Source organism: Erythrolamprus reginae, chromosome Z (assembly GCF_031021105.1).
Source record: "Erythrolamprus reginae isolate rEryReg1 chromosome Z, rEryReg1.hap1, whole genome shotgun sequence".
Classification (NCBI taxonomy): domain Eukaryota; kingdom Metazoa; phylum Chordata; class Lepidosauria; order Squamata; family Dipsadidae; genus Erythrolamprus; species Erythrolamprus reginae.
Genome location: NC_091963.1, coordinates 29,581,263 through 29,594,890, shown reverse-complemented (window position 1 = coordinate 29,594,890; position 13,628 = coordinate 29,581,263). Strand labels below are relative to the sequence as shown.

General features: G+C 39.4%; 1 protein-coding gene across 1 annotated transcript in view; it reads left to right on the top strand.

Annotated features, from left to right (window-relative positions):
* Positions 1 to 12,802, top strand: part of LOC139152988 (macrophage mannose receptor 1-like) — a 66,466-nt gene extending 53,664 nt beyond the window's left edge. The window contains exons 27-30 of the mRNA XM_070726472.1: positions 6,253 to 6,369; positions 8,313 to 8,480; positions 9,738 to 9,776; positions 10,852 to 12,802. Coding sequence (XP_070582573.1) covers positions 6,253 to 6,369; positions 8,313 to 8,480; positions 9,738 to 9,776; positions 10,852 to 11,102 — 575 coding nt within the window. The 3' untranslated portion in view covers positions 11,103 to 12,802. The remainder of the gene's footprint in view (positions 1 to 6,252; positions 6,370 to 8,312; positions 8,481 to 9,737; positions 9,777 to 10,851) is intronic.
* Positions 12,803 to 13,628: the final 826 nt, after the last annotated feature.

Genomic DNA, 13,628 nt, shown 5'->3' with positions numbered 1-13,628 from the left:
TGTCGGTTTGAGTTCTTTATGCAACCAAGCTCGTTTCCCCTGGGATCTCTTGTTTTTCTATTTTGTGATATTGTGTTATGTTTGACTTTTATAATCTCATTTTTTAAAGAATTTTCCAAGCTTCTTCGCTTGTTTTTCCTTTTAGCATTTCCACCCATATAATACTTAAGCTCTCTTGGTTTATTGAAGTAAGCTTTCTTAAAGTCTAAGACCTTGTTTTGATTTTGTTCTATTAGTTGTGATTGGGTTATGCTCAATTACAATATGACATTGTCATTCTCCTCCAAAATTGCTACAACTCCATTCCCTCTATCATTTCATCTCTGCTCATAAGAATTAATACAGATGAACCTTTAGTTCCCTTCTCTATCTTTTGGATGTCAAAGCTGTCTGCTAATTCTATCAGAAACCTGCTCAATTACTGCTCAAACCTGCTCACTTACTGCAGAATTTGTTAACATTCCTGATTACAATTTTTATGGTCTATTGGCTGCTGCAAAAGAAGCAGCAGAGTCAGGCAAGGAGGAAGTTGATGAGGAGCATGGGTCAGTTTATGAGCCTTTGGAAGACTCATATGAGGAAGCAGAAGCAGATACAAATGAAGAGCTGGGGCCTTCTGGCCACCTACAGGTAGCGAGGCAGCTGTCTTCAGGGCTTGAGATGAATGAGTGGGAGGAGCAGATGGAGCCCATGCCTATCCTAGGTGTGCGTATGTGTAGAGAGGAGAGAAGAACAACATAAAGCAATAAGCTGATTTTCAGGGAAAAGAAGTTGTAGACACTAGCCAGCCACACTCCTGGAGTGGGAAATAAATAGTAGGGAAGCAGTGAAAGTGATGTGCCGGTGCCTGGAGGCTGTTGGGGTCTGGATAGGTGTCAACAAACTCAACCCTGATAAGACGGAGTGGCTATGGGTTTTGCCTCCCAAGGACAATTCTATCTGTCCGTCCATCATCCTGGGAGGGGAGTCATTGACCGCCTCAGAGAGGGTCCGCAACTTGGGCGTCTTCCTCGATCCACTGCTCACATTAGAGAACCATCTGTCAGCTGTGGCGAGGGGGGGGCGTTTGCCCAGGTTCGCCTGGTGCACTAATTGCGGCCCTATTTGGACCGGGAGTCACTGCTCACAGTCACTCATGCCCTCATCACCTCGAGGCTCGACTACTGCAATGCTCTATACATGGGGCTACCTTTGAAGAGTGTTCGGAAACTTTAGATCGTGCAGAATGCAGCTGCGAGAGCAGTTATGAGCTTCCCCAAATATGCCCATGTTACACCAACACTCCGCAGTCTGCATTGGTTGCCGATCAGTTTCCAGTCACAATTCAAAGTGTTGGTTATGACCTATAAAGCCCTTCATGGCACCGGACCAGATTATCTCAGGGACCGCCTTCTGCTGCATGAATCCCAGCGACCAGTTAGGTCCCACAGAGTTGGCCTTCTCCAGGTCCCATCAACTAAACAATGTCGTTGGGTGGGACCCAGGGGAAGAGCCTTCTCTGTGGCATCCCCGGCCCTTTGGAACCAACTCCCCCCAGAGATTAGAATTGCCCCCACCCTCCTTGCCTTTCATAAACTTCTTAAAACCCACCTCTGCCATCAGGCATGGGGGAACTGAGATATTCTTTCCCCCTTATTTTTTAAGGCCTTTACAATTTACACACGGTATGTCTGTATGTATGTTTGGTTTTTATAATAAAGGTTTTTTTAGTTATTTTAGTATTGGATTGGATTGTTACATGTTGTTTTTATCATTGCTGTTAGCCGCCCCGAGTCTACGGAGAGGGGCAGCATACAAATCCAATAAATAAGAAAATAATAAGATTTGGGAATGGCCTGTTGTTGCAGACAACTGTTCATTTTCAGGTGTACATCAATCAAGTCAGGTTCCTTTGCCAGGACCAGATTTGTCGGGACTATCTGTATTTGAATGCCAAGTGAGTCTGCCTGCTGGGAATTAACAGGGAGTGAATTTGCTTCAGCAGCTGTGAACAGGGACTGTTTCTGCTTGCTTAATCATTGAAGGGCTTTTTATCTTGAGTTCCCATGTGAACAGAGATGGTTTGTGCCTGTTTCAGAAGGGGGAAAATGTTGCTTTGTGATTTTTGGTTTTGTCTATCCAGTGTGAATAATGAGTTTCTTTTCTGTTTTAAAAGGGGACTTGCTTGTGAGTAAGTTTTTCTCATTGCTTGCAAGGGCTTGGTTAGATAACTACTATCATGTGTTTCTCGAATACCTTAGTTAAGTGACTCCGAGTCCTCGGAGAGGGGCGGCATACAAATCTAATAAATTAATAATAATAATAATAATAATAATAATAATAATAATAATAATAATAACAACAACAACAACAACAACAACAACAATAATAATAATAAAATATTTCTAATACCTTTTGTGCTTTGTTGTCCGTACTGTGATATATATGTATGCAGTATCATTTCCTTTTCATTTTGTATAACCCATGTATATTCAAAAAGGATTTCACCCTGAAGTGATTTCTCAACCCAAACAAGACCGAGTTGCTATGGGCATTTCCTCCTAAGGACTATTTGATCTGTCCATCTATTGTGCTGGGGAGGAAGAAACTCTGACCCCGTAGATAGGGCCTGCAACTTGGGTGTCCTCCTGGACCCACAGCTGAACCTTCACCACCATCTCTCAGCTGTGGTCAGGGGGACTTTTGCCCAGGTTCACCTTGTGTACCAACTGCAGCCCTATTTGGTCCAGGAGGCTCTGTGCACAGTTGCTCAGACCCTCATCACCTCCCGTCTTGATTATTGCAATGTGCTCTACATGGGTTTACCTTGAAGAGTGTTAGTAGATTCCAAATTGTCCAAAATGCAGCCGCGAGAGTTGTCATGGGTGCACCTCGGTACCCCCATATAACACCTGGTCTCTTCAAGCTGCACTGGCACAATTCAAGGTGTTGGTTATCACCTATAAAGCTCTATATGGCTCAGAGCCAGATTATCTATGGGACCGTCTCTTGCCACATAGCTCTGAGAGACCAATTAGAGCACACAGAGTTGGCCTCCTCCAGGTCCCATCAGCCAAGCAATGTAGACTGGCAAGACTTTGGGGGAAAGTCTTCTCTGTTGCCACCCCCGCTGTATGGAATCAATTCCCCTCTGATGTCCGTACTGCTTCCACCCTGGTGGCATTTTGTAAGGCCATAAAGACATGCCAGCACCCCTGGGGGCCCTAAGTTAACAACCAGCTTGACCAACTGTATAATTATGACTGTGGATGAATGGCATGTATGTCCTTTGTGGACAACCCTGTATTTGTTTCCTATTTCTCCTACTTTGTATCTGAGTTCCTCTATCTTCTCACTACTCTATATTTCACTGTTTGATTAGTTGTCTTGGGACTTATGCTTATGATTAGGTCCTAAAGATCCTAAAGATGGATTCTCTGCCTTTCCAATTTTAGTTTACAGCCTTTCAGATTTGCTGAGCTGATTGTTTTCCACACACATTTATTTATTTATTTATTTATTTATTTATCCAATACACAATACATATTGAAGAGATTAGACATGTAGTAATATATATAAAGAAAAGGATAGAAGAAAAGATATAAAAATAGAGGAGAAGATATATGAAAGGAAGAAAAGATATATGAGATAAAGGAGAGACAATTGGACAGGGGACGGAAGGCACACTGGTGCACTTATGTACGTCCCTTACTGACCTCTTAGGAACCTGGAGAGGTCAATCGTGGATAGTCTAAGGGGAAAATGTTGGGGGTTAGGGGTTGACACTACTGAGTCCGGTAATGAGCTCCATGCTTCAACAACTCGATTGTTAAGGCTCTTGACTGGATTGCGCCGTTGCGACCTCTCTGTGGCACTAGACCCTGTTGAGCTCCATGGTTCAATGAGGAGCTCCAGAAGTTGAAATGCAAGAAGAGATGTCTAGAGAAGTGATGGAGGAAGAGTAAGTCCGAATCCAACTGAACACTTGTAAGAGCTCACATTAAGACTTACAAAGTGGCGCTCAAGGTGGCAAGATGTGCGTACCATGCTGCCTTGATTGCATCAGTGGAATATCACCTGGCCACTCTGTTTAGGGTGACCCACTCCCTTCTTAATCAGGGGGGAGTTGGGGAGCCCTTTCAGGGCAGTGCTGAGGATTTTAACATATTTTTTGCTGATAAAGTCGCTTGGATCCGGGCAGACCTCGACTCAGATTGGGTAACAGAGTTGGCTGACAATGAGTCTGTCAAGTTGACTGGGGCCCGTACTTGTCCATCTTTCTCGGAAGAGTTTGATCTGGTGACGCCTGATGAAGTGGACAAGGCCATTGGAGCTGTGAGTTCCGCCACCTGTTTACTGGATCTGTGTCCCTCTTGGTTGGTTTCGGCCAGTCGAGAGGTGACACGGAGCTGGGTCCAGGAGATTGTCACTGCCTCCTTGGGGAGGGGGTCCTTTATGGCTTCTTATAAGGAGGCACTTGTGCGCCCCCTCCTCAAGAAGCCTTCCCTGGACCCAGCCGTGCTTAATAACTACCGGCCAGTCTCCAACCTTCCCTTTATGGGGATGATTGTTGAGAAGGTGGTGGCGCTCCAACTCCAGTGGTCCTTGGAAGAAGCTGATTATCTAGGGCCTCAACAGTCGGGTTTCAGGCCCGGTTACAGCATGGAAACTGCTTTGGTCGCGTTGATGGATGATCTCAGGCGGGCCCAGGACAGGGGCTTGTCCTCTGTCCTGGTGCTTCTTGACCTCTCAGTGGCTTTCGATACCATCGACCATGGTATCCTTCTGCACTGACTGGAGGGGCTGGGAGTGAGAGGCACTGTTCTCCAGTGGTTTTCCTCCTACCTCTCCGGTCGGTCACAGTCAGTGTTAGTGGGGGGTCAGAGGTCAACCTCTAGGTTTCTCCCTTGTGGGGTGCCTCAGGGGTCGGTCCACTCCCCCCTGCTATTTAATATCTACATGAAACCGCTGGGTAAGATCATCCAAGGACATGGGGTGAGGTATCATCAATATGCGGATGATACCCAGTTGTACATCTCCACCCCATGTCCAGTCAACGAAGCAGTGGAAGTGATGTGCCGGTGCCTGGAGGCTGTTGGGGACTGGATGGGTGTCAACAAACTCAAACTCAACCCAGACAAGACGGAGTGGCTGTGGGTATTGCCTCCCAAGGACAATTCCATCTGTCCGTTACCCTTGGGGGGGGACTATTGACCCCCTCAGAGAGGGTGCACAACTTGGGCATCCTCCTTGATCCACAGCTGACATTGGAACATCATCTTTCGGCTGTGGCGAGGGGGGCGTTTGCCCAGGTTCGCCTGGTGCACCAGTTGCGGCCCTATTTGGACAGGGAGTCATTGCTCACAGTCACTCATGCCCTTATCACCTCAAGGTTCGATTACTGCAACGCTCTCTACATGGGGCTACCTTTGAAAAGTGTTCGGAAACTCCAGATCATGCAGAACGCAGCAGCGAGAGCCATCGTGGGGCTTCCCAGATTCGCCCACGTATCTACAACACTCCGTGGCCTGCATTGGCTGCCGATCAGTTTCTGGTCACAATTCAAAGTGTTGATCATGACCTCTAAAGCCCTACATGGCATTGGACCACAGTACCTCCAGAACCGCCTGCTACCGCACGAATCCCAGCGACCGATAAGGTCCCACAGATTTGGCCTTCTCCGGGTCCCGTAGACTAAACAATGTCGTCTGGTGGGCCCCAGGGGAAGAGCCTTCTCTGTGGCGACCCCGGCCCTCTGGAATCAACTCCCCCCGGAGATTAGAATTGCTCCCACCCTCCTTGTCTTCCGTAAACTACTTAAGACCCACCTATACCGCCAGGCATGGGGGATTTGAGACACCTTTCCCCCAGGCTTATTATAATTTATGTTTGGTATGTATGTGCTGTTTGGTTTTTAATTATGATAGGGTTTTTAGGTTTTTGTTTTTTTTTTAAATATTAGATTTGTGCCAGTATAATATTGTTTTTATCGTTGTTGTGAGCCGCCCCGAGTCTTCGGAACAGGGCGGCATACAAATCTAATAAATTATTATTATTATTATTATTATTATTATTATTATTATTATTATTATGTGTATTCTTTATTTGAAAATGTGAGTGACTGGCTTGATCAGGGTATTCCTACATTTAAAAAATAGGGAATTAAAAAAATGTATTGATTTTAAACAAAAACTTTATTTTAATTAGCTACTCAACTTGTTATGGGGCAAAAATTAAAGTTGCTGATTTTTTTTTTTTTTTTTTTTTTTACAGATGCCTCTTTGGTTTCAGTAATGGATACAGCTGAAGCAAACTTTCTAACAGAATTTACAGAAAATCTTGAAAGCAAATCCGAAGGATTTTGGATAGGAATGTTCAAAAATCTAAATGGTATATTTTAATTTAAATTTTAAGCTCAATGTTTTTTGTATTGTGAATATTTTATTATAATCAGAGATGAACCTTCTGGCAAGTACTAAATAAGGTTTGATTATATGTAAAAAAATGAGAAAAACAGATAAAATGTAGACATTGTCATGACTTCTAATTATAACTCAAAATTTATAGTTAGAAAATAATAAAAAGCATATTTGACATATTTCACACAGTCACATTCTAATGCATTATTAAATTATTTAGATTAACTGGCAGATAAGTCGGTGCTGGATTATTTATAAAATAATCATTAGGGATATATGTGTATGTGCATGTGCATGTATGGTAAAATGTTTCACTGTTTATGGGGGGGATTTGAAACTACGGCTCAGTTTCAATACACTACAGGACATTTTACATCTCCTGCTCTGGAAAAATAATGCATCTAAATACAAAATGAGCAGATTTGCCCATTATGTTTCAGTAAAAGGACATTTGGTTTTGGCTTTGAGGAACAAATTTTATCTGCTCCCTAAAAGCTTGTAGAGTAACTGAGAGTCCCCCCCCCCCGAAGTATTTAATATGACTTTAATTATATATAACTTACATTTAAAGAGAGGTAGTGGTAGGGACTTATTATTTTTATTGTTTCTATATTGGGTTTTTATATTTTGAAAGTTGCCCAGAGTCACTGATGGAGTGGTCGCCCATATAAACTTTTTAAATAAATAAGTAAGTAAGTAAGTAAGTAAGTAAGTAAGTAAGTAAGTAAGTAAGTAAGTAAGTAAGTAAGTAAGTAAGTAAGTAAGTAAGTAAAGAAAGAAAGAAAGAAAGAAAGAAAGAAAGAAAGAAACCAACCAACCAACCAACCAACCAACCAACCAACCAACCAACCAACCAACCAACCAATAAATAAATAAATAAATAATTTGACATGACATTAAATTTATTTCTGTTATAATCCCTTGTTTCGTAATAAGATGACATTTCAAAGAAATGAGATAATGTATTATGTTATAATAACTGAAGATCTACCATTGTATGTGATATCGCAAATATGAAAGAGGCACAGTTTGCAAAGTGATATTGCCATGGATATTTCATTGTCTGCTGCCCAATGATGCCTCTATAGATACTCATAGTTCAATCCACCAGCACCCTTTTATTTGGTCCTGGCCCACTAATGTTTTTGCATCCACACTTGGCATGTTATACAGTACACAAAAAGAGGACTGTCTTAAAATATTTTTGCCTTAAAGTAATGTATAAATCCAACTTTGTGCTTTCTAAATTATGATTCATGGCTTTGAACATTTATGAATTCATCACTATGTCAAATTTTAAAACTGTGATTTAAAAAATTGGCATATGATTTTGTTCTGCCTAATTATATAATCCTGAATGAAAAACAACAACAAAAATCAATAACATCATCATTTTATTAAATTGGCAAAGGAAAAGGGTATTTCCAAATTCTACTGCTCTATGTATACCTGGTCAGGACAGAGTCTCCCTGCATTATTTGTTTTAGAAATTAAAATAAATTTAAATTTCTAATAACTGTAGCATAACGCTAAGGTACATGATTGAAATTCTTTATTTTTGTTTAAACCTAGCAGTCTTTTAATTGATCCAGGTAAGTAAGTAAGTAAGTAAGTAAGTAAGTAAGTAAGTAAGTAAGTAAGTAAGTAAGTACCAGTAAGTAAGTAAATAAAGTAAGTAAGTACTGTTAAGTAAGTAAGCAAAGTGAGTAAGTTAAGTACTGGCAAGTGAGTGAGTGAGTGAGTGAGGAGAGAAGGAAGAAAGGAAGGAAGGAAGGAAGGAAGGAAGGAAGGAAGGAAGGAAAGAAGGAAGGAGGGAAGGAAGGAAGGAAGGAAGGAAGGAAGGAAGGAAGGAAGGAAGGAAGGAAGACATTGCCAGAGCTGATTATCTTGGTGTATTTTCTAACCCCAAATTAGATGATTGGTTATGGATTGACAATACAGTTGTGAACTTTGTCAACTGGAACATTGGAAAACCTTCAAGTCAGAATGAAGAACATTGTGTACAAATGTTTGCTTTAAATGGGTTTTGGAGTAACATTTATTGCAGTTCATATATGGGATATATCTGCAAAAAACAAAAAAGTAAGTAATGTGTCACATTTTTTTTATTATTCTATTTCATTATTTTTATTTTCCTAGCTTTTCTCTGTTTGGCCTTTTTGGTCGCAACCTAATTGAAAACGAAAAGGATAAAAGGAGCAAATGGGATATAAGTTTACATCAGCAACTATAAGATGACTTTCATGCTTATCTTGAATTTGAATGAAGTTAGTCTGGAAAAGGATTTCCAGTTAATTCACCTAGCCTTACCACCAAATTGTCTTTCTGCATTTAATCTGATTTGCACTATCAACAATTGATATCCATAGGAATAGAAAGAAAGAAAGAAAAACCAACACTTCTGAAATTTTGTAAAGGGATGAATCATAAGTCTCCTCAGAGGGATTCAACCAAGATGATGTATGACGAGTCTATGATCTTTCACCTTATACTGGTGATGGGCTACCAGAAGTTTTACTACCACACTGGGGGGCGTGGCTTATGCATTTTGTTTCAACATCTTTCAGTGCAAATTGGGTGTTCTGGGGTGGAGCTCCATTTTCGCTACCCCACTGCATTCCCCCGTGTCTGGGCAGTAGCTCACCCCTGATTATCTACTACATAAAGTGTATGTACACACACAATGCACAGCTCTTCTAAAATTATACACATTCAACCTCATTTACTGTGATAGGAATAACATATCCAGAGCCCAGAAGGGAAAAAAAGGGAAAACAAATCAAAATTTTGCTACCAGCACTATGTACCTGATCAAAATTTTGTTACTGGTACTGTGTACCTGACCATAATTTTGCTACTGGTGCTGTGTACCTGACCGTACCTGTAGGAGCCAACTAATGCCGTATACCCTACACAATGTTTTGACTGTAGTATGAATCCAAATTATAGCATCCAAACTGATGACCATCCAGCCTTTGCTTGAATATACAGTATGAAGTGATGGAGAATAACCTTGGTCATTGGACCTTATACTGCACTGTCTTGCTATTACTATGTCTTTTCTACTATTCAACCAGGATCTGCTTAATCTCCTCAGCTCTTACTTCTTTTCCTCAAAGCTAAACATAAGCAGCATCTGACTGGTGCAGTATGTAGTGGGAATTTTACTTCCTTTGAGCTATAATTCTATTAGTAAACCAATTTATACAAAACTCAATTTGTAATAAATGATAATTCCAATGATAATTTATGAAGGAATAGAATTTATTCTGCCTACAGCACTGAAATATAAAGGACTTTGAATCTAATATAATTCATAATATTTTCCTTCTTTTAAAGTTGTTGAAGCAGTACCTACTAAGATGTTAGAAAACAAAGGTAAGAATTTATGCACAGTAAATACATTTTAAAACTGCAGATCAGAAACATATTTTTCTCTCATCTACTCACCTGCCTATCTGCCCTCTCTATTGTTCTCTCTTTCCCTTCTTTCATGTATCTTAAAATAATTAATTTACATTATTATATTTTCAAATCAGTTTCTCAACAAGCTGATAAAATTTAAATGTTAAGATTTGAGACAGTTTTTGTTGCCTTTCTGAGAATACAGTGCCAAAGAAATGAATATTTCAGTTTCCTTAAACTTGATGTATTTAGCAGTATTAAAACAAAATATGTATCATTCCCAATTCACATGAGTTTTGATCTAATACAATCAGATTGTATTTAATCTAACACAATCATGCTATTATCTTCTGTAGTCAGAACATCATCCAACAAGTAATTTTTAGGTAAATTCTTAATTCTGATTTAAATCCTTTGGGCGGGGGAAATAATAAACCAGAGAACAACTTGCAATGCCATCCATAATGAATTATGGAGTAATCCTACTCCTTATTTATAATGCAAGTTCTCCTCAAGGATAAAACCCATAGCATTTGGTGCAGAAGTTGCAAATAATGAGAGGGGGGGGGGGGGAAACCCCAAAATAAATAATTTCAGTGTCCAGGAAGACAACATTTATATTCTTGGGAGAGGGAAAAAGAAAGAATTAAATGTCACTTAAGCACAGAAGCTGGTAAATGGAACTATTTGAAATTCTCATCAATGAGATTCAGATTCAACTTTACAGGGGGAAAAAAAGCTGTTAAAGAAGAAACTTGGGCCAAAGTGTGTGTGTGGGGGGGGGGGGCAGATAGATCTGGGGTCAGTTTCATATTGGCCCAATATGGTGTTTTAGTGTTGATGTTACAGTAGTGGGCAAACAAGCAAAGAAATGCATTCAAATGCCACATGACTTCAAAGATCACTGAATTCTCATTTAGCTACCTCACAATGTTATTGACAAAAATAAATGAGAAGGAATAGTACTCAACGCTCTTTGCAAGATCCAACTGTGCTAAGAAGAATTCCCTTCAATGCTGTGTTTTGATTGCCCTGCATTTATTTACAGAATCAAGAAAGACAGATGACATTCCTCCACCAACCCACAACAAAGCCATCATTGTGGTGGTACTAGTGATGCTCATTGTTTCCGGAGCTGCTCTCGCAGGTTTCTATTTCTACAAAAAAAGGAATCAACATACCTTGATAGAGGGGAATTTTGAGAATTCTTTTTATTTTTCTAGTGGAGCTGCTCCAACAAGTAGCGATGGAATAGATCTGGTCATGAACATGGAGAAATATGAACAGGAAACCAATTAGTCTGGCAACCATCTAAACTGTGTCTTGTTTAATGAACATTGACTTTTGAAAGCACACTACCATGTCAAATTGACAAAATAATTACAATGAGTCTATCTGTTTCAGCATGTTTACTCTACAATGAAATGCAACAATCATTTCATTGTAGACACTAAGTCAGTGATGGCAAACCTTTTTTGGGTAGGGCGCAGGTAATAGCGTGTGCATGCCCACACCTATAATGCAATGCCCGTCCCTCCACATGTTCACAACCCCCAAATTGCCCTCACGTATATGCACATTTTACCCCACACTGCCCTCTCAAACATGCACACAGGCCTCACTGAAGCCTCTGGATGTCTGGTAGGCTCTTTGGGCTGTTTTTTACTCCCCCCAGGATTCAAGAAAGCCTCTTAGAGCCTGGGGAGAGCAAAAACCGGACCAACCAGAAGTTTGTTTTTGCCATCCCCAGGGTTTTTGCCATCCCCAGGGTTCAGGAGGCTTTCTTGAAGCCTGGGGAGAATGAATGAATGAATGAATGAATGAATGAATGAATGAATGAATGAATGAAAACTGCCAAAAAGAAGGCCCAAATTCAGTGCGTGCATATGTACTGCCGCTGACATAGGGCAATGCTCTGCGTGCCCCCAGATATGGCTCCACATGCCACTTGTGGCACATGTTCCATAGATTTGCCATCACTGCACTAAATAATGCAACTGTTTTGCATTCAAAGTAAACAATACTACTGATGGCTAAGTTGATGGGTAACAAGAGGCAATATACAACACTTAAGTAAAGATCTGTTCTCAAATTCATACTGCAACTGCTAAATTTGATGATATTTCTGGCACCAGAAAAAAAAATAGGAGGGAGAGGGAAGAACAACAGAACATTACCATATTACTGAGTCAGTAATCTATATTCTAATGCTGAATTCTTGGAACAAATATAATACAATGATTTACATTAACTTGAAGGGCATAATAAGTAAGAGATGTGTAAAAAGTGTCTTGTCTGGAGAAGTATTGTAGTTGCTTCACTAAATTTGCCTTTGCTTAAATTATTCACAGAATAACATCATTTGATTTCTGACAGATGGATAGAATGTAAATTTAATAAATGAATACATAATAAATTTTGATATATTCCCCTTGAGTAAGTCAGATCTAAGATTCTACTAAAATATTCAATTGCTTTATTGAATGTGCTGTACTTTTTAAATCAATAGCAAATTTGCAAATGCAAATGTACCTAACATATATTTTTGTAACATCATCAACTGCTCAACTTGTTATTCAACAAGAAGCCTGAAAATTGCATAACAAAGTATTGGAATTATATTAGTATTACAGGAAGAATTTCAGATTAAATTCATATAGTCATATGGTAGAGTTGGAAAGGATCCCAAGGATCATTTATGGTTCCTAAGGATTATCTAATCTAACCCTTTTTCCTATGCAGGAAAACCAATTCAACCACTTTGAAGAGGTTAAAATATTTTCTTTTATTTTTTTTCCGGTACCAAATAAAATATTTTCTTAAAAGCCTCCAGAGATGGACCCTGAAAATTGGAATGTTTAACTTTCCATCAGACCATCACAAAGTTTTTATTTCCGTGCACATTATTTCTGGTTCTAGTTTTAAGATGGTGCAAAATAATTTGTGACTATTTTCTCTGTATACTGATCAATTACTACAATAAAATCAATTATGTAAAATTTTCTCTCTGATATGCTTTCACTTTATATAATTTTAAAATTCATATGATGAAATAATTAATTATTTCAAATAAATCTGAAGTTTTCTTTCCCCATTTGGATCAAAAATGTATTTGAAGCTGTTCATTGATGCTTAGAATAACCCAGAAGATAATTTTGGTCTTGTATGTCTAAAGAGGAACCCTATGAAATTGTACTTTTTTCAAGCTATAAAATACTGGATTCCCCTTGTCAAATACGAATGAACAAAAATAATCTGTGCATTTCCTTACAATAAACATATATCTCTATCTGTCTATACATATCTCTCTCTCTCACACACACACACACACACACACACACCCCTATCATCTATCTATCATCTTCAGTGGCAAAATCCTCCCAGTGTAATATAATTACTTCCTGGTTTTCTTTCTTTCTTTCTTTTTATTTTTTAAAACCTTTCCCCCTGCTGGTTCACCATAAATAAATAAATAAATGAATGAATGAATGAATGAACGAACGAACGAACGAACGAACGAACGAACGAATGAACAAACAAACAAACAAACAAACAAACAAACAAATAAGAAAAGAAAGAAAGAAAGAAAGAAAGAGAAAGAAAGAAAGAAAGAAAGAAAGAAAGAAAGAAAGAAAGAAAGAAAGAGGAATGTTTAGAAGGAAAAATTAGGACTCACTTTCCAGCTGGTGATCACTTGCCTAACAAAAACAAATGCTATTGCTTTAAATTAGGACTCTCCAAATTTAGCTGCATGGCTGGCTGAGGAATTGCAGCAGAGGCAGAGTAACGACACGGACACAAAGAGCTGGATTTAAAATGGGTCAT